Genomic DNA, 26,569 nt, shown 5'->3' on the forward strand with positions numbered 1-26,569 from the left:
GAGAGTCTGGGCAATAATTTAGGAATGGATGGTTCAGCTATGGGTTTCTTGAGTAGAGGTAAGATGACTGCAGACTTGAAGCATTCAGAATATGTCCCTGTGCTTAAAGAGTGGTTGAAAAGTGATGTCAAACAAGATGGCACCCAAGATGAGAGAGCAAAAAGTTTGTTAATTTAAAATGGTCAGAAAGTGCACTAGAGGGGTTAGCGTTCTTCCACATAGGGATAGTTGGGGCAGTCCAAGGCTAGATGGATAGTTTTTGTACTGAGGAGAGAGTGTGGGATTTATGGTGACGTTGCTGGGGCTGACGAGGGGTCCACATTGTTTTTATTTTTATGTTTGGGGTCCTGGAGGCTACGGCTCAGGGAGAAAGAGAGGGCAGGGTGAGAGTTTGTGAGGAGGGAGAGAAGGCTGTTCCAGTATGTGCAAGACATGAGTGGGAGCACAGAGAGCCAATCCGATTTGATTTGAAAGTACTCAGACTTGGCAGTGTTCATTGTAAATTTGAACATATGAAGTTTATAAAACTCCATATGTGCAGTTTATTTTGATTTTTTCATCTCACTTTTGTAAAAAATGTTTTAGTTATATAGTGCGCAAACTAGACCCGAAGATATCGGGTATCAGAGCGCTTTACATAGCACCAGTTTCGTTACACGAGGACACATTCATTTTTGTTGGGCACGGGGAGATTAAGTGATTTGCCCAGAATCACAGGATGTTGAGGGTCGTTGCTGAGACTCGAACCCGGTTCCCCAGCTTCGACATCGACCGATCTAGCCGTATGGCTACATCCTCTCCCCTTGGCTTCATAGAATGGATGGTTGGCGAAATCAAGGATTGAGATGAGGGCGTAGTCGGCATTAAAACTACGTAGAGGATTGTAGTAATTAAAGGCAGCTCTAAAAGTATTATTGAATGCATTGGGGAAAGTTGAGGGCAGTAATGGTTGGAGATTATTGTGAAGTTTGTCAAAGTATGACAGTAAGGCTGGTAGAGTGCTTTCGTTTCTTGAGGATTGAGTCATGAGATTGGGCAGGGAAGGACAGGAGTAGTGAGGGACATATGCAGAATTGAGTGACCAGATTTGATATGATAGGAGATGGTGGCTGAGACATGAGGATGAGATGCAATGGCTTTCCTCAAGTATAGGTCGGTAGGAAGTGGTTGTGTAGAAGTGAATGGTCTGAAAGAAAGTGACTAATGAGGGATGGGCATGCAGGATTATTGAGACTGATAATGAGATCACCTAGAAAGATAACTGGGGCATTTGGGATATGGTTTACTAAATTGGTACCAAGATTTTCGAAAAATTAAGTTTTTGTATAGGCGGTAGATCTGTACAGTGTGGACAATAAGGGAACAGTGTCGTAATGAAATGGATTTCTAAAGTGGATAGTGCAGGATCTATTATAGGAGTAAATTGTTGTTGTGACATACTTGCTCAGGAGGAGGCCATCTCCATAACCTTTGGGGTCACTGAAGGAGAAAGTGGAATCTGAAATCTGTATTGATGCTAATATAGCAGTGATCTAATACAGGACGTAATTCACCAGTAGGTAAAGCATTGGTCTTCCTTAACTGCCACTTTCAGTCCTGGATTATCCCTCCCTAGAAAGTAAATTGGTCTTAAATTACCCGACAGACCAAATGACACGGCATCCTTGGTTCTTTACATTTGGTTTCTGCTTGGTATTCTTTGCAAAACAATGATTGTAACATTTAATTCTTTTTAGAGTTAAGCTCTTCTGCCGAGGCTAAATATGACGCCCTGCTCATCACAAATCTTGTTCCCGTATACCCAGCATTCAAAAGTAAGTGTTTTGTACTTTGTTACTGAAAGTTCTTAAATATCACTCCTCATTTCTTTACCAGTCTGAAGTATGTTAATCTGGTGGTGTGAACTGAGGGACACTTTTAGTACTACACAAATTAGGTAGGGACTAGGCTGTTTGCTTTGCGCTAAAAACAGAATGGTCATATTGCCTTTAAAAAAAATAAAAATAAAGTAGGTTTAAAAAGATAACTAACGAAGGGATTCAGAGTTTGTAGCTGGCGTAAAATCCAGCTTGTGCATCAGCAGTGTTATGCAATGGCATTGTTCTCCGGACATCGAAAGTTTAACACAGTAAGTGCAATGGAAGGCACAAGTAACTAACGGTAGGAATAGTGATCAGTTGAGAAAGATTACTCAACTCTTTTTTAGATCAAACCATGGGGATATTCAGAAAGCTTCCCTGGCAATGCATTCCGCCCATTTCTTACCATTGGCTTTGTGGTTTGTAACTAACATTTTCTGGCTTTCTATTTGCTGACTTCATTTGTTTTAGGCTGTCTAGCGTGAATTTGCCCCCCCAAGGAGCAAAGCCTTTTCACATTATCTCTCCTTGTATTTTTCCATGAGTGCTGCTTTCTGTAAACATCTTTTCAAACAACAAGGGGACCCAAGAAAAGTCAGCCAGGGACCTCGGGAATCAATTATTTTGTACTACAATGGTCCCTAGGGAGGTAGGGATAGAAAGTAACAAATGAATACAGACCCAATCAGTGCTGTATTGGTTAACTTATCCAGCCGGACAGAGGTTGAATATTTAATTTATCAGTTTTTTGGATATAAACAAACACAAATACTGAAAAGTGGGACACAAGCCTGCATCCTACTACACAAACATACAAACATAAAATAGGGAGAACATTTAAGCGAGGCTCAGGCAACACTTGCGGTTTGTTTTGACAAGTAGTATGAATTTTAAGAAGCAAATCGCTACTAAGGTCTCTACACAGTTAATAATGACATCACATTTCTGTAAACAGGCCTGTAAATCTTGTCCTTATCTTGTCACATTTGCTGTGCATTCAAAGGCAGAGGTCAGTGCCAGGCTATGTCTTCCGAGGGAGCTTGGTGTTTACTTTTCTTTCTCTGACTTCAAAGTGAGAGTATTTATGTGACAATTGTGCTGGAGACTGGGGGTAGAGGACATTTATTTTCTATCAAACAACATTTAAATGAACTGTGCTAGTATTTCAGAATATATCAGACTTAAAAAGCACAAAGGAAGAACATGTGTTTGTTAATTCTGAAGTGTGTGGGACAACAAATACTTTAATATGCACAAAACTAATCAGTTCCATAGGTGATGCCATTTCCAAACATTATTGTTTGTGTGCAGTATGGTTTATTAGTAAAACTATGTCTGTGCAAATATAATGGTCATTTCATTTGAAAATGTGTTGTCTGTAATGGCAGTGTGCTACTACACCATGCATACTCCACTCTACTCTACACCATGTCACGCCACTGCACTCTACCTTGCACCACTTCACGCCACTGCATTTTACTCTGCACCACTCCACTTTACATCATGCCGCTGCAATCTGCGCTGCTGCACTCTATTACACTCTACCCCACTGCACTCTGTACCTCTCTACTCTACTTTGCACCACTTTACGCCATGCACTTTATGCCACTCTACTCTACACCTCTTCACACTTCTCCACTGCGCTTTACATCATTCCAGTCTAGGCCACAGCACTCTACTCTGCACAACTGAACCCCAATGTCACTCTGCAACACTGGACTCTACGCCACTGCACTCTATGCCAGTACACTCTTCGCCAATGCATTCTACCCTGTGCCACTCTACTCTGCCTCTGCACTCAATGCAAATCCTCTGTATGCCACTCTAATCTACTCTGCATCACTGCACTCAGTGCCACTGTCCTCTACACTACTTTACACCATTACTCTAGGCCATTGCACTCCACCCTGCACAACTCCACACTACACCGCTTCACTCTACTCTGAATCAATCTACTCTACGACAATGCTTGGTACACCACTGCACTTTAAGACACACTGCTCTCTACTTTGAACCACTGTAGTGTATGCCACTCCACTCAACGCAACTGAACTGTACGACACTTTACTCTGCGCTACTGCACTCTACAGCATTTAATTCAATTCGATTAAAAAAAGTCTTTATTGCGATTATTCATCTTAAAAGACAAAACAGTCAGTATATTAAAATAAGATACAACCACATGTATACCATACCAAGACCTAAAACTGGTTTACAAGTTTCTCAGTAAGGTTTAAAAAAATAAATACCTATATTTACATATTAAAACAATTCCAGCAAACACAGCATTTAACTCTACACCACTCCACTGTGCAGCAGTGCACTTGACGCCACTCTACTCTGTACCACTCCACTCTGCAGCCTACACCACTGCACTCTACTATGCACCACTCTAATCTATGCCACTACATTCTACTCCACTGAATTCTATGCCGCTGCACTCCATGCCACTATACTCTGCAACATTCTACACCAATGCACTCTACACTACTCCACTCTACTATATGACACTCCACTATACTCCACTGCACTCTACTTTATGCAACTGTACTCTACTGCACTCTAACCCACTACATTCTACTCTGCACCACTGTATACTCAACGCTACTGCTCTAGACACCACTGCGCTCTACATCAATGCACTCTATGCCACTGTACACCATTGCACTCTGACACTCTTCTCAGCAAAACTGCACTCTACGCCAAGAAACTCAATGCCACTCTATTCTGCACTGCTGCATTCTGTGCACTGCTCTCCACATTACTCCACGCCACTGCACTCTGCAGCATTTTACTCTATGCCACTGCACTCCATGGTACTATACTCTATTCTACCCCACTTTACGCCACTCTACTCTGCTCCACTGCACTCTATGCCACTGTATTCAAAACCATTCTATTCTGCGCCACTATGTTGCTGCATTGTATGCCACTGAATTCAATACCACTTCCCTCTATACCGCTGCCGTCCACGCCACTTTACTCTGCAACACTCTATGCCAAGGCACTCTACACCAGTCCTCTCTACTCCACTCCACTGTAGGCCACGCTACGCGATTCCACGCCATGCCTTTCCAATACACGACACTCTATGCCACTCTACAGTACTCTACTTCACACCACTCTCCTCTATGCCACTATCTTTTAGCTATGCTGAACAGCAGCCACACTGGTGTACCACATGGCTAAAACTCATAGGCAAAGCCAGTCGCTCTTGCATAAGTGAGACCTATTGGCTTTGCCAATGCTTGTTTAGTCACATAATTGTGTAAGAGCAGATGGGCAAAGCAGCATCCTGTCCCTATTGTGTGCCCATGCTTTGAGCTCCATGAAGACTGGTCTATCTGTTGCCCCGCGAAGACAATTGGTGGTGACCTCTATGATGTGTTTTCATATTGTGATGATGACTTCAGTGCTAGAGAGAATTCTTAAGGGCATTATTGATAGTAAACCTAAGCAAAAAGAATCAACTTCGTCTTTGTGTGAAGGGCAGACAAACTCCATCCTTTGTAGAGCAGCGTCATTGCTATTGTCACCTTTCTGTTCATAAGCTGTAATGGTAATTTCAGGTAAAGAACTGTATCAACTACAAGTAAAAAGGAGAGGATCTAGTATCGTAAGAAGAGACCACAGACCTGCAATGCAGCATTTAGTGGCCACCTCCAGTGCATCGCCTTCTTGAATTCCTTCAAATAAGAGGTGTGGATCTGTTGAACCCTAGCAAACGCGCTGAGCGGGGAAAATGGTGGTAAATAACACTTCATGGGGCTGCTTGCAAAGATGTGTCACAGAACATCAAAAAGAGAAAATGTAAAAAATAAAAACAAATATTTAAAACGGAGAAGCAAAGTTTCACACGGACCACACATTGTATAAGGGAAACAAGGAATTTGAAGATTTCGACACCAAGGCCCTACACGTGGTAATATTGATGGGCAACAATACATCACCTGCAGTAATAGCAAAGCAGATGAAGCATGAATGACAGAGGCAGAAATAAATCTGGGTGGGTGTGACAGGTGTCACCTTACACAAACTGAATGCCTCGAAGCCTCACTGGTCTGGCTCATGGAAGAGGGTACTAGATGATGGAACCTAAGAATTGCGACCGACCGACACATCTTTAAAGTATGAGCCCTGAAAGGAGCAAGTTATCCTTTGCATAAATTATTATACCCAACATTTAGTTCACAATAGGGCCATGTAGAGTATATGGGCGGAATTCCATCTGTGAGAGAGTGAAACTTTAGCAGTCAAAGAGATAGTGGGTGGTCAGTCGGTCAAGTGCTAAATGAAGGGTCTACGAATCAGTGGAATCAGTTCCTCCTAACAAGATAAACAAAAGCTATCTAGGCAGCTACAATGATGCGATTTCCTTGATTAAGTATTAGGGTGGGTGGTAAACTTCACTCTTCTGGCGAAGTTTTGCCTACTTGGTGAGTGAGAAAATCGAGCACTAGGCCACCTCCCGGTGAGATGTCTCCATGCAGACGGTCACGGCAGGTTGCCACTGCTCCTGTTGAGAAAGCTGCAGTTCTAGTAGAAAATCTACTCGAGCGGCAGAAAGAAGCAGCGCCCTCTGGCGTGCTGCGTTAAGCCGTTTGCCCAAATTTTACAGTGCGGCACAAGCTCCGGGCGTAAAAAACAGTGAGAGCAGTGCGATGTGCCGCAAATCTGCCCCTAGCTAACCTCTGTGGAGTCTCGCTAAGTTTTTGGGTAACTCCATGGAGTGAAACTCTGAGTTACGCCCACCCCTATTAAGGAGAGAATTTCCTTTCACAAGATACAGATTTTCCATGTAATATGAGGTCTCTGTCCACTTGCATCAGAACCCCTCCGATAAGCACTACTGAGGAAGTGTTTGCAGACCTTCTCTGTCTTCTACCATGCCTTCTGCCATGTATCTGGGGGAATGGCTCTCCCTACGTCAGTCTTGTATTTACTCATGTATTACCAGGGGTATATATATTATACCCATGGTATAATATATATACCCCGATATATTAATAATATTAGGGGCCCTAAATATTGTCAAATATAGTTTGACAATATTTAGGGCCTTATACAGCCTGGACACCACCATACAAATAAGGCTCGTGAAACAACTTCTCGGACTCAGTGAGGGCCCAGGAGTTGTGGGGCTTCTCAGCAGAGTAAGAGATCCAATGGCATGGTGGCTTTTAGGACTGCGTAGAGACCCTCAAATGTCCCTGCAACATCAATTCATAGACACGGAACCCTATATGGCCTGGTGAATAGCTCCTTGTCTATCATCATAAACGTAGGTGGGAGACAAGTTATTTGTAAACATGTCTGATCTTTGTACTTTTATAGGAAATCGGAGTCTTGGGGACTGCTTCTTTAAATTAATGATGCCCCCTCTAATGTTTAATTGAGATGTGGTTTGCGAAAAAACAACAGTCGAGAAAACTGATGGCTGGGAGAATACTTAAATGTCAACAAAGGGCTTTTTTTCTCCATAGTGTGTTTGGGATGCTTTGCACTGATGGAACCGCAGCTCTCTGTACTGCAGCCCAGTGCCAACCAAGGAGCAGCACTTTTCTCTGTGGCCCATTGTTCCCATTTAGAAAAGACACAATGGACTTAACAGAAAAATCAAAAACATCTGGATAAGCCTATTCAGGCCACTCAGATGAAGCTGCAGCGTGGCATATTAAGGAACACTGTAGTAATCAACAGACCGTGGTGTACAGAACCCGAAATTAAGCAAAAGACACGTTTACTTTATATTTGACTTCTTACGTAGGTGTACTGATTGAGTTATTTGGCCAAGCAATTACTTTTTAATCGTTAACGCAGTTTCGTGAGTTTCCACACAGAGGCGACAGGCTTGTAGAGAGGGTGATACGTGTTGCTGAAAAAAATCTATATTTCTTCCTAGTCCAAGTTGTCCCATTTCTTTTGACCAGTTTTATAAGTCTTGTAAGCGAAGGGTGGGCTTGATGTAGTGCAATCTGTAAACCATTCTGTTTCTTGGACCTGTGTAATACAGCTGTGCCCTTGGCAGTTGGTATCCTGTCAACATTATTATGTAATTCACAAGGTTTCTTTAAACACACTTCCTAGTGTTCGCATGGGGAAATGGTTGAACAAGTAAAATGTTTCACGAGCACCACAAACGTTGCAAAAGAGATAGAACTAGAAGCAGCATAAAAAAGCCTAATTGTAATTGTATTTGCATATTGCTTACTACCCCTGATGTTGAAGTGCTTTATGGCATTTATCATGCTACTCCGAAACCCAAGGTTGGTGGTTAATCCAGTGGTTAAATGTTGGCGATTGTGGTTTGTTAAAGAAAAAATAGCATGCATTTACTCCTGTTACTTTGTGATCGATTATATTAATACCAGTTGGGCGTGATCATTTCTGGGGCTATGTTTCAGGTGAGTAGTTTGTGAGGCAGATAGGCTAGCGGATAGTGGGTAATGTAATGTTGCAGGGATAGGGTTTTAAATCAGGAGAGGTTGTGACCTATGAAATGAGGCCTGAAATGAAGTACAAAGGAGGCACTGAGGTAAAGTCTAGGAGAAACTTTATTAAACAAACCCAACCATCGTCAAGCTGGGCAAGCTGGCAAACTTAGAATACACCGATGCCATGGCTCCACGCTAGAACATAGAGCGTGGAGACAGGCTATGTCACACTTCTTCCTTCTTACATTTGAAATACATTTTCCAAGGAGATAAATTCAAGACACAGCCCATATACCTTCCTCCCACTAAAATACACAAAAGAAAGGAAAGCAGTAAAAAAAAAATAAAGAACATAGAATGCATGTTAGTATCTCACAAAATCATTTAAATAACTTGGGCTTTTGCTGATTTTAACACTCCTGCGAGTAGACTCACCATCTAAACGAGGAGAGACTCCATCAATAGACTCTGGTTCATAAATGTTGTTGTAATTTGGTCTAACATGAACAACACGACTGAGGTTCCAGATGCGACCATCATTGGTTTTTACAGCATTTTTTAACAGTTTAACCACACTCTTTACAGAAGTGAACTTTGACCAGTTCTTACAGCCAACAGGAGCTTTGACTTTAACTTTATCTCCAACATTGAACTTAACAACCTTACAAGATTTGCGAGCATCAAAATAAATCTTCCATTTTCCTTGTAGAACTAATTATTTGTCCCTCCATTCACCAATACCATTGTCCTTGACACCTTTATCCAAAATCATCCATTCTGGACACAAAATGGTATTTGGAGATCTTCCTTTGAACAATTCAAAAGGTGTCTTCCCAGTTGAAGAGTGAGGTGTAAATTTGTATGCAGATATACGATTTTGTAATTCATCCCTCCAGTTCAAACTGTTAACTCTCGCCAGTTGTATGCTTTCCTTCAAAGTTTTATTCAAGCTTTCAATGGCACCATTAGATTCCGGATAATAAAGTGAAATTTTCTTGTGTTCAATGCCACACCTCACAAAATAATCCTCCATCTCACATGAACAAAATTGTGGACCATTGTCCGACAGCAGAGAACGAGGAAAGCTTTCGCGCTTGAAGATGGAATCCAAAAACTTGATTATACATTGTTCAAATACAAAATTATACTCCTGCAACGATATGACCCACCTCCTAATTCTAGAGGAAATCGAGTCAAGACCTTTTCTCTCAAAAATGTCCTTGAGTGGCTTATGATCTGACCTCACTATAATAGAAGTACCCCAAACAATTTTTTAAAATTTGTTGAGTGCCCAAAAAATGGCAAGAGTCTCTTTTTCTATGACTGAGTAATTCAGCTCAGCACCCTTCAGACATCTGGAAGCACACGCCACCAACTGCTCATGCCCATCTCTCACTTGAAACAAAAGAGCACCCAACCCTTTTTTACTTGCATCAGTTATGATATATGTCACGTCACCTGGTTTAAATTCCTGTAAATTAGGAGCATTCCTTCGATCCATCTTAACACCTAAAAACTCTTCTTTACACACACCATCCCACACAAACTCGGCGTTCTTGTGGAGTAAACTCCTGAGATGCACTGTTTTATCTGCAATTTTTTTTATGAATTTACTATAAAACGCAGCCATTCCTAAGAAGGAGGATCGCTCTTCCTTTGAACATGGTTCTTTCAATTTCTCTATGGTGTCAACTAACTCTTTCTTTGGTGACACACCACTCCCAGAAATATGATGTCCAAGATAATCAAACTCAGTTACACCAAACTTACACTTATCACGACGTAACGTGAGACCAGCTTTAAAGTAATCTTTATAGCACCTTGGTTACCCTGCAATCCTGTTCTTCAGTGTTTTTCCCAAAAATTAACACATCCTCTTGGTAACATCTAACACCTGGAATTCCTTTTATGACATAATTCTCTGAAAGACAGAGGCAGCTGAAACTAACCCGAAAGGCATCCTTAAAAATTTAAATGCCCCCATAGGAGTTATAAACACAGTCAATTCTTGTGAACTCTCACAGAGGGGCACCTGGTGGTATGCCGATGCTAAGTCTAAGGTACTAAAGTAACAAGCACCCTCCAAGGTCGAGACCATTTCATCATTATTGGGAAGTGGAAACTTGTCCACCACAACCTCCTCATTCAGGGCGCGAAGATCTACACACAGACGAATCTCATTATTGGCCTTCTGTGCTACAACTATGGGAGCCAACTACTCCGTAGCTTCCACAGACTCCATCACACCTTCAACCAGTAACTTGTCAATCTCTTTCTGAACTGCCTCCTGCACACTGATAGGAATTATCCTCACTTTGGCTGCAATAGGTTTTGCACCAAGCTTAAGTTTAATCTGATGATTATAACCTTTTAAGCAACCTAAAGTGTCCTTGAACAAACCCTCAAACTTTTTTACAAACTTATTGTCCGCATTCCCAATCGACGGCACTTGCACAGGAGGTTTACCATTTGGATTGAGGGTAACACCCAAACGTGCTTGATGAGTCCAACTTAACAAATTGTCACCTTTCTCCGCCACATAAATTTTAGCATCAGCAAATCTTCCATTGCACTCTATAAAACTCACAAAATATCCTAACATTTTAATCGGGGTACCTCCATATCCTGTAGGTCTTGCATCAGATTTTAACAATTTAACCTTACTCAAAAAATTCTTCCCAAACTCCTCCTGTGATATGAAAGTGAGCTGAGTACACAAGTCAAATTTCATTTTAACTTTCACATCCCCCACCTTCACCCACTCAGAAGGATGTTCCACTCCACACTCATTCACTTGAAAGGAAAGCTCTCTCACTTAATTTCTACTATCAGTCTTCTTACGAAAACAACAGTTCTTTCTGAAATGAACCCTTCTCCCACAAGAGCTACAAATTACTTTAAGAGCTGGACACTCTCTTGCATTCGCTTTGTGACCCACTTTACCACTGCTAAAACAAGTTCCTTGAAATATCATTATACCTTTTTTTTTTTCATATTTGTACTTGCAGTCTTGTTCTCTACTTCTCTACCTTTGTTGTTCAAAGATTCAGATTTTTGTATTGCCTGACATATAACCTCTTCAACTTTCTCTGGTTGACTTGGTGATTTTCCCACCTTACTCAATTCACTTACATATTTGAGCATATGTTCCACACGTTTACCAATAATCATCACTTCATCTAAAGGTGGTTCATCCTTTAACCAAAGCTCTTCTCTTATCTTATCACTGCTACACCTTAAAACAAATTGATCTTGTATTCTTTCTTCAACAAGTTCCCCAAACTTGCAACTGGAAGCTAACTTCCGTAGAACGGTCACAAATTCCTCCACAGTTTCTTCTTTACCTTGTTCTCTCAACCCAAAGTAATATCGCTCCATTATGGTGCTTACTTTGGTCAGGTAATGCAAATCTAGTTGTTTGATGCAAATCTCATATTCATTAAACTCCCTTTGCACCACCGGGCTCAACTGTGGCAGGTTCTCTAGTACCTCCTGCCCGTCGCCCCCTAGACAGTGAAGTAATAATGCTTGTTTCCTCTCTGCACTTAAATTAACCCCACAAACTCTTGCGTAGTTTTCAAATATTTTCCTCCATTTCTTCCACTTCACTGGGGGTTCCCCAGGATTTGACAGAAAAAAACGGAGGTGCAGTAACATTTTGCATCTTGCACTTACAAACTTCTCAAATAACCAACTTAAAAAACAAGAGGATAAAAACAATTGCCTGAGATTCACTTTAAAATATTTCCTTTATTTTTTAAATTTAAGAAACAAAATAATTGCCAAATACGAACAGCCTACACTTTCTTTTCCCTCTTTCCTACAGTAACATTGTTACAATATTTGCTACCTTATTTTTTATTTTATTTTTCTAACAGCTTTTCATACTGTCTTTATCTCAATACTTCTACTTAAATTGTATAGTCTTGAAGATTTTCCAAAATAAATATACATAACTGTGCCTGTCACCGTGATGACAAGCTCCAATATTCACTGTTAAATGACCATTCAACCCTTCTATTCTGTATGATTTTTAAAAAACGGTAGGATTTCCGAATTTGGATCTTCAAAATGGCCGCCGACGTGTAAACTTAGACATAAGGGACTTTTCCTACAGTTGGTAGACTTGTTTCAGAGAAGCACATGGAAACAGCCTTCGGGCTAGTTTCCACAGGAAATTGAGCACATCCAACGATGACGTCACAAGCGTGAACCGCAGACCGTCCCAAGCGTTTCACTCTGCAGTACTATGCAACATTTGAACCCGCAATACTTGCTGGCTCCCAAACTCGTCTCGATCGCTCCACGCTGCCTTCCTTGACGTCTTGACACCAGTTACTCGCCAAGGTAGGTGGATGTCTCGTCTTTTCCTTCCGCTTCTCAATTCCTTACTTCATCTGCTACATTTCTTCCATCTTTAAGCAGTTAATCGATGTTGGAGTTGCTTGGTTGGTCACTGCTGCGTGATCGTCGCCAGTGAAATGAAGTCCAAAGGAGGCACTGAGGTAAAGTCTACGGGAGACTTTATTAAACAACCCCAACCATCGTCAAGCTGGGCAAACTGGCAAACTTAGAATACACCGAGGCCATGGTTCCACGCTAGAACATAGAGCGTGGAGATAGGCTATGTCACAAGGCCTTCAATAAGAGACATCAAGGCAGGCAGGCATGAGTCTGATAGAAGGCTGTACTCCGGTGTAGTAGGCATGCGGAGGATGGAAGTTAAGAATGGGGGTTACTCTGCAGAAAGACAGGAAAGGAAAGAAGTGGAAAGAAATTAAGCAAAAGTAAGTCAAGTTCATTTTTGCAATGCGGGGTTTAGGATATAGTGGAAGAAGGCTTTTTGAAATAGCAGGCAATCTAAGGATGTAAACTGCGGAAAGCAATCTGAGGTTGTAAGCTGTAGATTGAAAAAGCATTATACATAGTGCTTCATATCGGGGGCTGGCAGCTTAAAACAATGTGAATCTGAGTGTAAACATCACTTAAATATTAAGAACATTAGCCTATTGTGTGCCAACCCTAGGACATAATCCTACAAGGTAACATATGGGTAATGCGTAAATGGAGCATGATGAGGACGATGCGGTGGCCACTATATATGTGAAAAACACTTTTGTGATAAATGACACAAATATGCAAGTGTAGTCAATAAAAAGCTTTTGACGTAGCCTGAAGAACTGGCGAGAATGTTTGTTCGTTAAAGGGCCAGTCCAATGAATCTGTTACTAAACTGTTGGAGCAAACAAAACACGTGAAGCACCTTCGGCGACTTGCAGATGTCGAGGCTATTTGGATCAGAATTATCAGTCAATCAGGTTCCTTATAAATCACAGCTACTCACCTGTAAGTGTCTCAAGGCGCTGCCAACAAAACCCATTAATGGCACATTTCAGTGAGTAATTTCATTGAGTCTCAGCCGCAGGCATTTGTGCCTGTCATAAAGTAACTGAAAAACTGTTCTTTATCTATGTTATTAGTCATTCCTGAATTCTCTTTATGGGATATATTGACTTTCAAGGAGTCTTATTCCCCTCACCTTCCATTCTTGCTGGGGCGATCGTAGAAAGATCTTGACAAGTGGCTGTGATCTCACCGAAGCTTTGGTGACCATGGTAATCCTCAGGCACAGATAAAGTTAGACATCCATCAATCAGAAAGCCTTCCTTAGATGTCTCCTTTGAACTTAAGACGTATATACATATAGAGGTGTTTATTTTGGAATCCTCGTCCAGACTGTACATAATATATTGGCATTGTAGGTCTGTATAAAAGCTCTGGTAGTGAAAGGAGTGCTTCCTAATTAAAAGTAGAGGTGTCCTGTCACTGTGACATGACGTAAGCATTACTGCACGTTTTACGACGTTGGAACATTATACCTAATTCTCTTGTTTTTGAAACGTGGAGTAAGAAGAAAATATGAAGCATACAAGTGAGATTTGTCATAATCTGATCCGATATCTATGAGCAGTCAGGGGAAGGAAATATCTTGTTTTGGTTTTAAAAAAGTGTACTTGCTTACTTAAGTTTGGAATCTTTTAATGAATGGATGTATAATTCCTACTGGTATGGAAAGAATTTATAGCTACCTGAAAGCATATAGTGCACATTTCTGATTGCGTTTCACTTTCAGAGATTTGTAAAGCGTTGATAATCATAAGCAGGGAAAATACTGCAGCTTATGATCCTAGGTTTCAACCAGAATTCAGAACCTGTTAACGGTGCTGTGGTTGTGGCTGTTGGATAGGTGTGGTCAACAACATCCTCTCTGCTATTGAGCAGTATACATTCATTCAGAAGACTAGTGCAGAGCCAATGACATCGCTGTTGGAGGTAATGCAATATAATCACCTTTATTTATATTAAAATAATCTTCCCGGATCGGACACGCAAGCACAGGATTTGGGTAAACACGACCTTCATTTCTCCCTGTCTTGTTTATGGGAATATCCTTCATTTAATTTACCTTATTAGACTTTGCAGAGAGAAATCAGTTCCACATCCTGGCACCTTCTTAACCTTTGAAAACGAGAGCAGGCATCTCTTGCTCGGCTCTCTTTCTGCCAGCTCTGGGCCACGGGCATGCATGTGTTGTACATACATCTTTGAGAGAGGATCTCGGTTCCTCATCAAACACAGCCAGCACGCACACACTTGCTTACAGCACCAGCCAAGGCACATATTCATATCTGATTCTTCTGGTCAAGGACTTAGTGACCCTCCTATCCGTTCAAGAGTACAGTGTAAATGTTCTTTGCTCATAAAGAGCACTGAAGTGCCTGGTGGTCCTGTCCTGTGCTCAGTCAACAGCAGAGTAACACTTCGCATTGTGCTGTAATCTGGCATGCTGTCGCTTAAACTGCAGTGTGTCTACAGGTAGAATCTTGATGATCAAAAGGTGTTTACTCCTGGACCTGTTGCAGGAGACTTTTATCTCCTTGACTGATAATACAATTAGCATATTTGATGTTGTTCTGTTACTTATGTGCCTTCCACATGTACAGTAAAAAGAATTGGTAGGTTGTGAAAACCTCAGCTGAAGAATGTATGAAAGCCATTGGTTGTCCTCTTGTGTTCCCAAACAGAAATATGGAACTATTTTCAAAGGGTGTTGGTGAAGAAATATGCAACAGAACGTAATGGAGTTAACGTCATAAGTGGACCCATCTTCGATTATGACTATGATGGATTATATGACACACATGATAAAATAAAACAGTAAGGATTCTACGTTTTTCTGATACTGGGCATTTTCGTCTTTCTGACCAATTTGATTATTTGACTGGTGCGTTTATTTAGATTCATAAATTCTGCTTCTCGTGATGATCGATGATTCTGACTGGTGCAGTACGATAACCCCCCCCCAATCTCTGCCCCCTCCCCCATGGGTAAGACACTCAAGCTATCCTAAACTTTTCAACATTAAAATATCTAATGGTACAGCTATACCATTTACATATATGCAGCAACCCATTAACACAATACTCAAGGAACTGGTCCATTGAAATTTAAAATACATAAGATGTCCTACTTGGTCATGGAGTGAGCAGTAACCCATAGTAATTGGATGATCCTGCCCTGGCTTCTGTGTGTTTCAGTGCTTCACTGTGTCCATCTGGGTTAATGGCAATTGTGTGAATGAGTATATCTGAGTATGGGGGCTTTAATGTCCTTAGCTCGGTGTTACCTGGCAGCTCAGCTGTAATACACAGCATAATGCATGCACTGAATGTGCAGTCACTGAAAATATCAGCTGCATAGACAATTGCCCCATTTTAAACAATGGAAAGTCATCTGCTTGGCCCTACCCTGGAATTAATGGTGAAGTACGTTTTATTTGGTAATATTCAGAAGGCTTAAAAAGGTGAGCATCTATATGGGGTTCATATTTCCTTAACATCCCGATGTAGGATTATTGATCACATCAACAAAGTTGACAAAACTACAATGTTGAGAGTAGAGTATGCTTCAGGGACTGCCCTATTGTAGAGAGAATTGATTGAGCTAATTGGTAGTCTGTTGTAGAAATCACTCTACATATGCTAAAGTGACCGCTGCGATGAGGAAAACCTGTAGGTTGAAGTCTTAAGAATTTGGGCAGGGTAACATGAAGAGTGTACATTCAGTGAATATCCCAAAAGCCACCTGTTAGCAGTCAGCCTATGTTGCCTCTCTTCTTCCCAATGAGACTGTTTTCCTGCTGCATCATTGCGTGCATTTCTGCACTTCTCGTTGCAAACATAGATGCACCTCTCTTCCTTGTGAGATATGTATCTTGTTTGATTTGTATACAACTCCACTGCCCTACGATTCTAGGTCAATGCTTTATACATACATATATATGCTGGCTAGGATGTTTGAAGTGGACATCACTAGCTCAGATGCAAAGAAGAGCCCCCATTTTGAATGCCCCCTCCTCCATTAACCGGTTCGCTTGTAACCTACACATAATACATAGATGTACTTTCTCATATGGGATCCTGGAATGATAAAGTCAGGGGATCTCAGTTATGCAGACTGGGTAGACCTGGTAGTCCCTCTCCCCTGAGGAGCAAATATCTGTGGCTCTGAGCTAAATAGAACAGCTGCCACCACAACCACTAGTAGCCTGGATCAAACTGGTAAGTACCCAGTCTCCCCCCCCCCCCCCCCCGAAAATGGCTACATTATGAGTGTCCTTCTTTCGTTGGATCACAACTCTGATGTTGGATGGTGCAAATTTGTGGGCATAGATGCTTGTTGAGTCAACTGGAGTAAACCCATAGGGTGAGCTAGAAAAATGTATAGGCCTGGTGCACTAATTTGAATTTAATATGGTGCATATAACTTTAAAAACAAATTTATAAACACTATACCAAATGCAAGGGTAGGAACGTTTTCCAAAACACTTAAAAAGGCGCAAAATAGTTATACATCACACATTATCATATTAGCCAAAATATAACAGATGTTAACTCATTTGTCCACAGATTTAAGAAGAACATTCCCTTGTGGATTAGTTTGAAACAGAAACAATCACGGGATATACTCACTGACAAACATCTGCATAAAAAGAGCGTGAAAACACGTGTAACATCACTCATTATATTTTTTCTTCAATAGAATGAAAACAGATCCAATAATTACTTCTGACGTTGTATTATATTAAGTCAAAAAATAATAACTGATGCTATTGTGATGGTTCAGTGCTCAAAAAGTGCGAGAAACTATGTTTTGCACCCTAGGGTGACATTGAAAACCCAGCTGGAATGGGGTTAAAAAATGTGAACAGCGATCTGTGTCTGACCAAGTCTAAAAGAACAGGATATCTACTGTGTTGCGTGACTGCGAAATACAAAAAATCAACAAAAGGTGTTGCATTTAGCAAAATGCAACTCTTTTTATATTAAAGAAAACCTGGAAAGTAGTGTCAGAAAGTACTTGGATACAATATTTAAGTCTCGTCTCTAAAAGGCAAAGCCAATGCTTTTTTGTCATTCACACGCGAACACATGACTGACAAGCTTGTAATGGGTTTCATATGAATGTTACCCCAATCCATGATGGCTGCTTATGCATGCATTGTGACACATGCACACATATGCATGATAGTAGCATACGACGGCCATTTTTATATACCATTGTAACATGGCAGTTGGCCGTGTTAGAACAGTAAATAAAGAAAAAAAGGAACACAAATTGCTCTGCAGTGGAAAAAAGTGACTCCCCTGTCAGAATTTTGCAGCTGCCTTGTTAAGAACAAAACAAAATGAGGGAGAGAGTAAGGTAACATGCATTCCCTTGTAGTGCTAATGCATAAAGAAAAGAAAGTGTCCTCACAAAGCAGCAGTGGATGCTACAACTGTCCAATCGGAACACTGCGAGACCAAATTTCTCCCGAATAGGACAAACATAAAGGCAGGAAAGCCACTCAAACAAGAGCAGATACCAGAGACAAACAAAGGCGTTCAATCATGAGCAAGGTGCTCACCCAAAGCCCTCTTTAAGTATATGAATATTTCTTTCTAAACAATATGTCTGCCAGTATAGGCAGCTCAAGCGGTCTGTAGCATGGCCTCAAATGGACGTCTGAATTGTGTGCCATGTTTCCCTGGAAACAATATTTAACTCCAATACATGTAGCGAGAATAGCACATTATTCTTGATTGACTAATGCTCTACACAGATCAAATAATTTAATAAAATGTTGCATTGCTTATGTCTTCTTGACAGGTTTGTGGAGGGTACAATACCAGTCCCAACACATTATTACAGTATTATAACTAGCTGTCTTGACTTCAACCAGCCAGCAGACAAGTGTGACGGACCATTAAGTGTTGTTTCATTCATACTTCCTCATCGGCCAGACAACGATGAAAGCTGTAATGTAAGTTAAAACGTGATTTTGTGCAAAATAAGTAAATGATTTGTCCCTTTTTGTGTTAAGTTGGAACGTGGTAGAAATTGTTTCTTGGTAAGAAGAGTGCAATACTTCTCTTTCTCGGTTTTTTAAGAGAGCTACCTTTCGTTTAGCTTTGTTTTGAACTAAACATCCATGTACATTAATTCAGCCATTCATGTGTACAATTCATTTTTAAGAGCCATGGGTTACTGTGGCGTGGGACTTGGTAAGGTAATTTATAGTCTCTTGGCTAGTTTTAATTCTTATTTATATTTTTTCCTTTATCTGATAGTGTCATTATATAACATTTCCACTTTTCTTCGCTGTGCATCCATCACTCATCCTTTTTCAAATGTATGTTTTATCATATGAGGTTTCTTATTCCCTTTGTCTCACCTTTCTTTAATTTGTGGATAATCTAGATTGAATATATTGGTTATTCCTGGAAGAATTAGAATGACTTTGAGTCTGAATTTAACAAATACATTCTAGTACAAAGCAAGGACCTTGAAGAATACCATTTGTTTGCCAATTGACCTATTTTAATTAAATACTTTACAGCAATCCATAAACACCCTGCTATTATCAAGCATAGCTTGTAGGTACTTCTAAAATAGTTATTCCAAATTGGGTTTAAAACACAATCGCCAAAAGAAGATTTACAACCGACCAGATGGAAAGGCAGCCTCATTTTGGTCTAGTCAGTACTTTAATCCCTCTGCTAGACCCTACAGCCAAGCACGAGTCTTCCCTAGATTAGTAAAGGTCTGCATGCATCTTTTTGTGTCACATTTTCTAGTTGGGCTGATTTTCTTTGTTTTTAGTTGTTACCATTTTATTCAGAAACCACACATTTAATATTGTTTATTCTCTTGTTGATAGTGTACTTACTATTACCTTTGTGCGACAAGAGACGGTTTGTAAAAGATGCCTAATCACCAGCTTGCGGATACCAAAGCAAGTGTAAATTAAAGTAACTGGCATCCTGCTTCCCTATTAAAAGCATTTTAAACCATCGTCTATATTCATAGTTAGACCTTTCAGGAGGAACAAGTCTAAACACAACCTTTGATCATGAAGTAAAATGGAAGAAAGCAGTTGGAACAGAGTACTTTTGTTTTACAGTTTTGTATAACGCAAACTTGGCCCAAGGGCAATAGAGCACCAGATTACATTTATCAAGCACTTGCCCAAAATCCAGAGAATGTTGAGCCAATGCTAGGCCTCGTACCTAGTTCCCCATTTCCAAAGTCTGCATCTCTGGCCATTAGGCCACATCCCCTCCATGCGATTATTCATGGATTCCTAAACCTCTGGCACAGAGAGCTCCCTCCTTGAGAATCATCAGCAGCTAATGATCTTTATGCAGCAGTTTACTGAAAAGGACTGACCTAATGAATGACAGTTGGTTTCTTTAAGAAGGCTTAAGAAGGCTTAAGATCTTGAATTAAAGAAATCTGAAATTACAAAGACAAGCATCATTGTGATATTTTATGTATTTACTTTTAAACGTGTGCAGAGGATTTGTATATATAGTAGAGTGGTCTGATGGCCACACACGTGGAGATTTGGTGGTTTTTCCCTACCTTGTGCACTGTGCCAGATTACCTGACATAACTGATTTGTACTTATGGTAGACCTTAAAGCGCCATTTTGCCTATTGCTGACCACCGACTGTATACCGTATAGCTCTTGATCTGTACTATAGTGCGGATGAAAAATACCTTAGTATTTCCTATGTTTATGACTAAGTTCCAAATTCATAGAGGTTCTCCAAGCTATAGATAATTTTTAATGCAGTACGTCTGCAATAGCCCAACATAATCTTTAGTTAAAGGTAGTGTTAGACCTGTCAGCCTTAGGGTGGTCTTCCCCCGAATGTGTTGCTTGCTTTGCCTCACTTTTTGCTGATTTGTTTTTATTGGCCTTAGGACTCAGGGCACTTTACCACTGCTAACCAGTGCTTAAGTGCATGTGCTCCCTCCCCTAAAATATGGTAACCTTGATGTATCCACAATTTACATATTTAATTTACTTTTAAGTCCCTAGTAATATATGCCCAGGGCCTGTAAATTAAATGCTACTGGTAGGCCTGCAGCACTGATTGTGCCACCTACTGAAGTAGCCCTTTAAACATGGTTCAGGCCTGTCACTGCAGAGCCTGTATGTGCAGTTGACTCCCATGTCGACTTTGCATTTAAAATCCCTTCCCAAGCCTTAAACTCCCCTTTTGTTACATATAAGTTACCTCTAAGGAATGCTCTCTGTAGCCCATAGGGTACTGTGTAGGTAAAAAACAGGACATATACTACCTAGTAGTCAAAAACTCCCAAATTTATTTTTCACGACTGTGAGGCCTACCCCTCTCATTGTTTAGCATTTGGGATTCCTTGATACATTTAATAAGTGTAATTTCGGATTGAGAAGGAGTAGAATAGTCATGTTTGGTACCTATGGACTTGTAATGATCATCTTTAATGGAAAAGTTGGTTTTATGATTACAACTTTAAAAATGCCACTTTTGGAAAGTTGGCATTTTTCTGCTCTTAAGCCCTGTTTATCTCTGCCTGTCTCCAATACACGTCTGGGGTGGGTGACAGCTGGGCTTTGTGAATTCCCTCTATACTGTTGCACACACAGTGAGTGGAGGTGTGGCATTCACATCCTAATGGCCCATCACCAGGCTGATCGGTCTTCCTGGGCTAGATAGGAGGGAGGAGTTGACACTTGCACCTGAATAGGGTTGTGCCTGTCCCCACATAAAGAACTGCATATCCCCTGTAGGGAGTCTTGAGCAAGGGAAGGGACCCTGTGTATGTCGAAGGCCCCTCTAAGTCTCCCACACTGCACAGGCACAACTGGGTATAAGTATTGGACCCCTGACACCTCCAAGTCAGTACACTTTTGGACTTGTGGATACTCTGCCAGGAAGGAGGACTGCTACTCTGGGAAACTGCTGCTCTGGAAGAACTGCTTTTCTGCTGTGCTGCAGTGCCTGCTGCCTGGATGAGAAGGACTGGACCTACACCACTTGATCCCAGAGTGACTCCAAGAGCATGTCCACTGGCCTCCTGTTCTGCTGTCTCAGGGACATCAAAGACTGCCTGCAACTCTCCAACCAGCACCTGGACTCTGCCATCTGAGAGTCCTACCCTACTAAGTGGTGCCCAACCAGTCTTGGACCCTTGGGAGTGGGTTTCCCTGTGCTGCATTATCAAAATCCACACATCAATCAATCAATCAATCAATCATGGAACTTATATCGCGCACTACTCACCCGTAAGGGTCTCAAGGCGCTTGGGGAAGGGGGTCTGCTACTGCTCGAACAGCCAGGTCTTGAGCTGTTTCCAGAAGGCCAGGTGGTCCTGGGTCATCCGCAGGTGGACGGGTAGGGAGTTCCAAGTCTTAGCTGCCAGGTAGGAGAATGACCTTCCTCCAGCGGTGGCTCTCTGGATGCGCGGGACGACGGCGAGGGCGAGGTTAGCGGAACGTAGCCGGCGGGTGGGCGTGTAGAAGGTGAGGCGGCAGTTGAGGTACCCTGGGCCTAGGTCGTGGAGGGACTTGTGTGCGTGGGTGAGGAGTCTGAACGTGATCCTCTTGTTGACCGGGAGCCAGTGCAGGTCTCTCAGGTGGCACGAGATGTGGCTGCGTCGGGGGACGTCCAGGATGAGTCGGGCGGAGGCGTTCTGAATACGCTGAAGTCTTTTCTGAAGCTTGGCCGTAGTACCGGCGTAGAGGGTGTTTCCGTAGTCTAGTCTGCTGGTGACGAGAGCGTGGGTGACCATCTTCCTGGTCTCGGTTGGGATCCATCGGAAGATCTTTCGGAGCATGCGGAGGTTGTGGAAGCAAGCTGAGGAGACGGCGTTGACTTGTCTGGTCATCGATAGGGAGGAGTCCAGTATGACGCCCAAGTTGCGTGCGTGGTCCGTCGGTTCAGGTGCGGTGCCTAGTGCCGGGGGCCACCAGGAGTCGTCCCATGCGGAGGGTGATGGTCCCAGGATGAGGACTTCTGTCTTGTCCGTGTTCAGTTTCAGGCGGCTGATGTTCATCCATTCAGCGACGTCTGTCATCCCTTCGTGCAGGCTGGCTTTGGCGGTGTCGGGGTCTCTGGTGAGGGAGAGAATTAGCTGGGTGTCATCGGCGTAGGAAATGATGTTGAGGTTGTGTTGGCGTGCGATGGCAGCGAGGGGTTTCATGTAGATGTTGAAGAGAGTGGGGCTGAGCGACGATCCTTGCGGGACGCCGCAGATGACTTCGGTGGCCTCGGAGCGGAACGGAGGGAGGCGTACTCTCTGTGTTCTGCCGGAGAGGTATGAGATGATCCATTCCAGAGCCTTCCCTTGGATGCCGGTGTCGTTGAGGCGTTGGACTAGTGTGCGGTGGCAGACAGTGTCAAATGCTGCGGAGAGGTCTAGGAGGATGAGTGCCGCTGTTTCGCCGTTGTCGAGCAGGGCTCGGATGTCGTCGGTGGCTGCGATGAGGGCGGTCTCGGTGCTGTGGTTGGCTCTGAATCCGGACTGTGATGGGTCGAGGGATCCGTTCGTCTCGAGGAAGGCTGCCAGTTGCTTGTTGACGACCTTCTCGATGACTTTGGCGGGGAAAGGAAGGAGCGAGATGGGGCGGAAGTTCTTGAGGTCGGTCGGGTCCGCTGTTGGTTTCTTCAGCAGAGCGCTGAGTTCGGCGTGCTTCCAGCTCTCCGGGAAAGTTGCTGTGTTGAAGGAGGTGTTGATGATGTCTCGGAGGTGGGGTGCGATGGTAGAGGCTGCCTTGTTGAAAACATGATGGGGGCACGGGTCGGTCGGAGATCCGGAGTGGATGGTGTTCATCATGCGTGACGTGTCTTCGGGGGTCACCTCGGTCCATGTCTGGAGGGTGGCGGCGGGGTGCGAAGGTACGACCGATGGGTGCGGGGGTGAAATGTCGAAGCTGTTGTGGATGTTGGCGATCTTGCGGTGGAAGTACGAGGCGAGGGAGTCGCAGAGGTCCTGTGAGGGAGTGATGTCGTTGTTGCCGGTGCTGGGGTTGGAGAACTCCTTGACGATGTTGAAGAGCTCCTTGCTGTCATGGGCGTTCTTGTCCAGTCGTTCCCGCAGAGATTTCTTCTTGGTGGTGCGGATGAGCTGGTGATGTCTGCGAGTGGCGAGTTTCAGTGCTGTTCTGTTGTCGGCGGTCTTGTTGAGGAGCCAGGCCTTCTCGAGGGTGCGGCAGGCCTTCTTGGAGTCCTTAAGTTCGTCGGTGAACCAGGGGGCCTTCTTGCTTCTGGGCCTGGTGAGGGGGTTCTTCAGTGGCGCGAGGTCGTCGGCACAGGAGGTCAGCCACTGCGTGAGGTCGAGGGCAGCTGTGTTAGGGTCCGTGGTCCTGACAGGTGGGCTCTGGCTGAGGGAGGTGGCGAGCTGGTCGGCGGTGATCTTGCTCCAGTTTCTGTGGGGAGCCTGCTTCGGGTGATGGTGGACTGTGTTCTTTCTGAAGCTGAAATGGACGCAGCTGTGGTCGGTCCAGTGAAGTCCGGTGGAGTGGCTGAAGGTGACGTGCTTGCTGGACGAGAAGAGTGGGTCGAGCGTGTGGCCGGCGAAGTGGGTGGGGGTGTTGACCAGTTGCTGAAGTCCGAGGTTGGCGAGGTTATCCAGCAGGGCGGTGGTGTTGCGGTCATTGTTGCTCTCCAGGTGGAAGTTGAGGTCCCCGAGGAGGATGTAGTCGGCGGAGGGGAGGGCGTGAGGGCTGATGAAGTCGGCGATGTCTTCGCAGAACTGTGCGCGTGGTCCCGGGGGTCTGTAGATGAGGGTGCCTCTGAGGGTAGTCTTGGGGTCGGTGTGGATCTGGAAGTGCAGGTATTCGGCGGCGTTGAATACGTCGATGGAGTCAGTCGAGATGCGAATGGTGCTCTTGTGTACGATGGCGATGCCTCCTCCGGTCTGGTTGACGCGATCCTTCCTGATGATCTTGTAGCCGTCCGGGATGGCAATGGCGATGTCGGGGGCTGAAGAGTCGTTCATCCAGGTTTCCGTGAGGAAGGCGACGTCTGGAGATGCAGTGTCGAGGAGGTTCCAGAGTTCCACGGCGTGTCTGTGGACGGAGCGGGTGTTGAGCAGGATGCACTTGAGGTGGTTGCTGTTGTCCGTCTTGGTGGGCATGGTGCTTGTTTGGAGGCAAGAGAAGTTGCAGGATCGGCAGGCGAAGGGTCCATGGGTGCGTCGCGGGGACGCTCGGTAGCAACCGGGGGCTCGGGCGGTTTTGAGTGCGATGAGCGTAGCGAAGTCGTAGGTCCTGCGGGGGGGCTGGCGGGCGCGGGGACCAGGGGGTCTGGCGCTGGGCGCGGTCCAGGCGCGGAAGGGCGCAGACGGGCTTACCTTTGGCGCACCTTCGGCGCTCAATCGGCGCTCCCGCTGCGCGCGTCCGCTGCGCGGTCGCTGAGGGGGCGTCATAAATAAGGAGCCGGGAGGGAGGGTCAGCGGGAGGCGGGAGCGGGGTGGCCAATGGGCAGGGAGGGGGGGCGGGACTGAAGGAGGAGGCGGGAGTGGGAGTGTGCGCCTGGGGCAGCGGCGCCGAGAAAACGGCGGGAAAATCGGCGGGAAGCGACGGAGCCCAAGGAGTGACCAGGTAAGTGGCGGTGGTCAGCGGGCGTGAGGAGTGAAGGTAGTGGCGTGGGTGGCGACCAGGAAGCAGCAGGCGGTACCTGGGAGGCGGCGGAGGCGAGATGCAGGCAGCGGCGTCAGGTAGGTGGTGAGCAGCGGCAAACAGGCGTCAGGCAGCGGAGGCAGGTAGGTAGCAGCAGTGGGAGGGAGCGTCCGTCTGTGCAGGCACAGGGGGTCGCACTGACCAGCCCGCGGGGTCCCCTTAAATAAGGAGCCGGGAGAGAGGGTCAGCGGGAGGCGGGAGCGGGGTGGCCAATGGGCAGGGAGGGGGGGCGGGACTGAAGGAGGAGGCGGGAGTGGGAGTGTGCGCCTGGGGCAGCGGCGCCGAGAAAACGGCGGGAAAATCGGCGGGAAGCGACGGAGCCCAAGGAGTGACCAGGTAAGTGGCGGTGGTCAGCGGGCGTGAGGAGTGAAGGTAGCGGCGTGGGTGGCGACCAGGAAGCAGCAGGCGGTACCTGGGAGGCGGCGGAGGCGAGATGCAGGCAGCGGCGTCAGGTAGGTGTTGAGGAGCGGCAAACAGGCGTCAGGCAGCGGAGGCAGGTAGGTAGCAGCAGTGGGAGGGAGCGTCCGTCTGTGCAGGCACAGGGGGTCGCCATCGCCTGCTTTGCGCAGGTCGAAACCGACGCATTTGCCTTCGATGCTTGCACAGTGCCGCTTCCGAGACTCCACAACATCGACAGCATGGCCCAACAACGATGCAGCATCTTCACCATAAGGGGCTCAACGAAGATGCAGGACCCAACTGTGAGACTCGACAATGCAGTGTCTTCATCGTAAGGCTCAACGATGACACACTGTCTTCATTGCAAAGGAGCTCGACGACGGCTTGGGACCCGACTGTGTGACTTCCAACCGACGCAGTTGCTCCTCAATGTCAACACATCCTCCAGAAAGGTACTGTTTTCAGCTGGTCCTGCGTATCTTCTGTATCCGACCTGTGCTCCGTTGCGGTCTGCTTCACTTTTCAGATTTGACCCGGTCCAGCATTACCTCAAGTAACCCCTAAGCGCAATTGACTTTTAAGCACTAGAATTTCAGATATTCCTTAAAAATTCATATCAGTGGTTCTACTTGTTGGATGTTTGTCGTTTTGGTCTTGTCCATTTAGTTAAGGTCTATCCTTCTAACTTGGTGTAGATTATTTTTGTGTAGTGTTTTCACTGTAATAAGCATTGCACAAATACTGTACACATTGCCTCTTAAGTCGAGCCTGACTGCTCTATGCCAAGCTATCAGTGAATGAGCACAGGTGTGTATCTTACT

General features: G+C 44.3%; 1 protein-coding gene across 7 annotated transcripts in view; it reads left to right on the forward strand.

The window, feature by feature from the left end:
* Positions 1-26,569, forward strand: part of ENPP2 (ectonucleotide pyrophosphatase/phosphodiesterase 2) — a 721,223-nt gene that overhangs the window by 684,342 nt on the left and 10,312 nt on the right. For all 7 annotated transcript variants that reach the window (XM_085605056.1, XM_085605055.1, XM_085605050.1 and 4 more), the window contains 3 exons: positions 1,737-1,814; positions 15,379-15,511; positions 18,506-18,659. In XM_085605056.1, the coding sequence (XP_085461182.1) occupies positions 1,737-1,814; positions 15,379-15,511; positions 18,506-18,659 (365 nt within the window). The remainder of the gene's footprint in view (positions 1-1,736; positions 1,815-15,378; positions 15,512-18,505; positions 18,660-26,569) is intronic.

The sequence above is a fragment of the Triturus cristatus genome, chromosome 5_1 (genome assembly GCF_964204655.1).
Source record: "Triturus cristatus chromosome 5_1, aTriCri1.1, whole genome shotgun sequence".
Classification (NCBI taxonomy): Eukaryota; Metazoa; Chordata; class Amphibia; order Caudata; family Salamandridae; genus Triturus; species Triturus cristatus.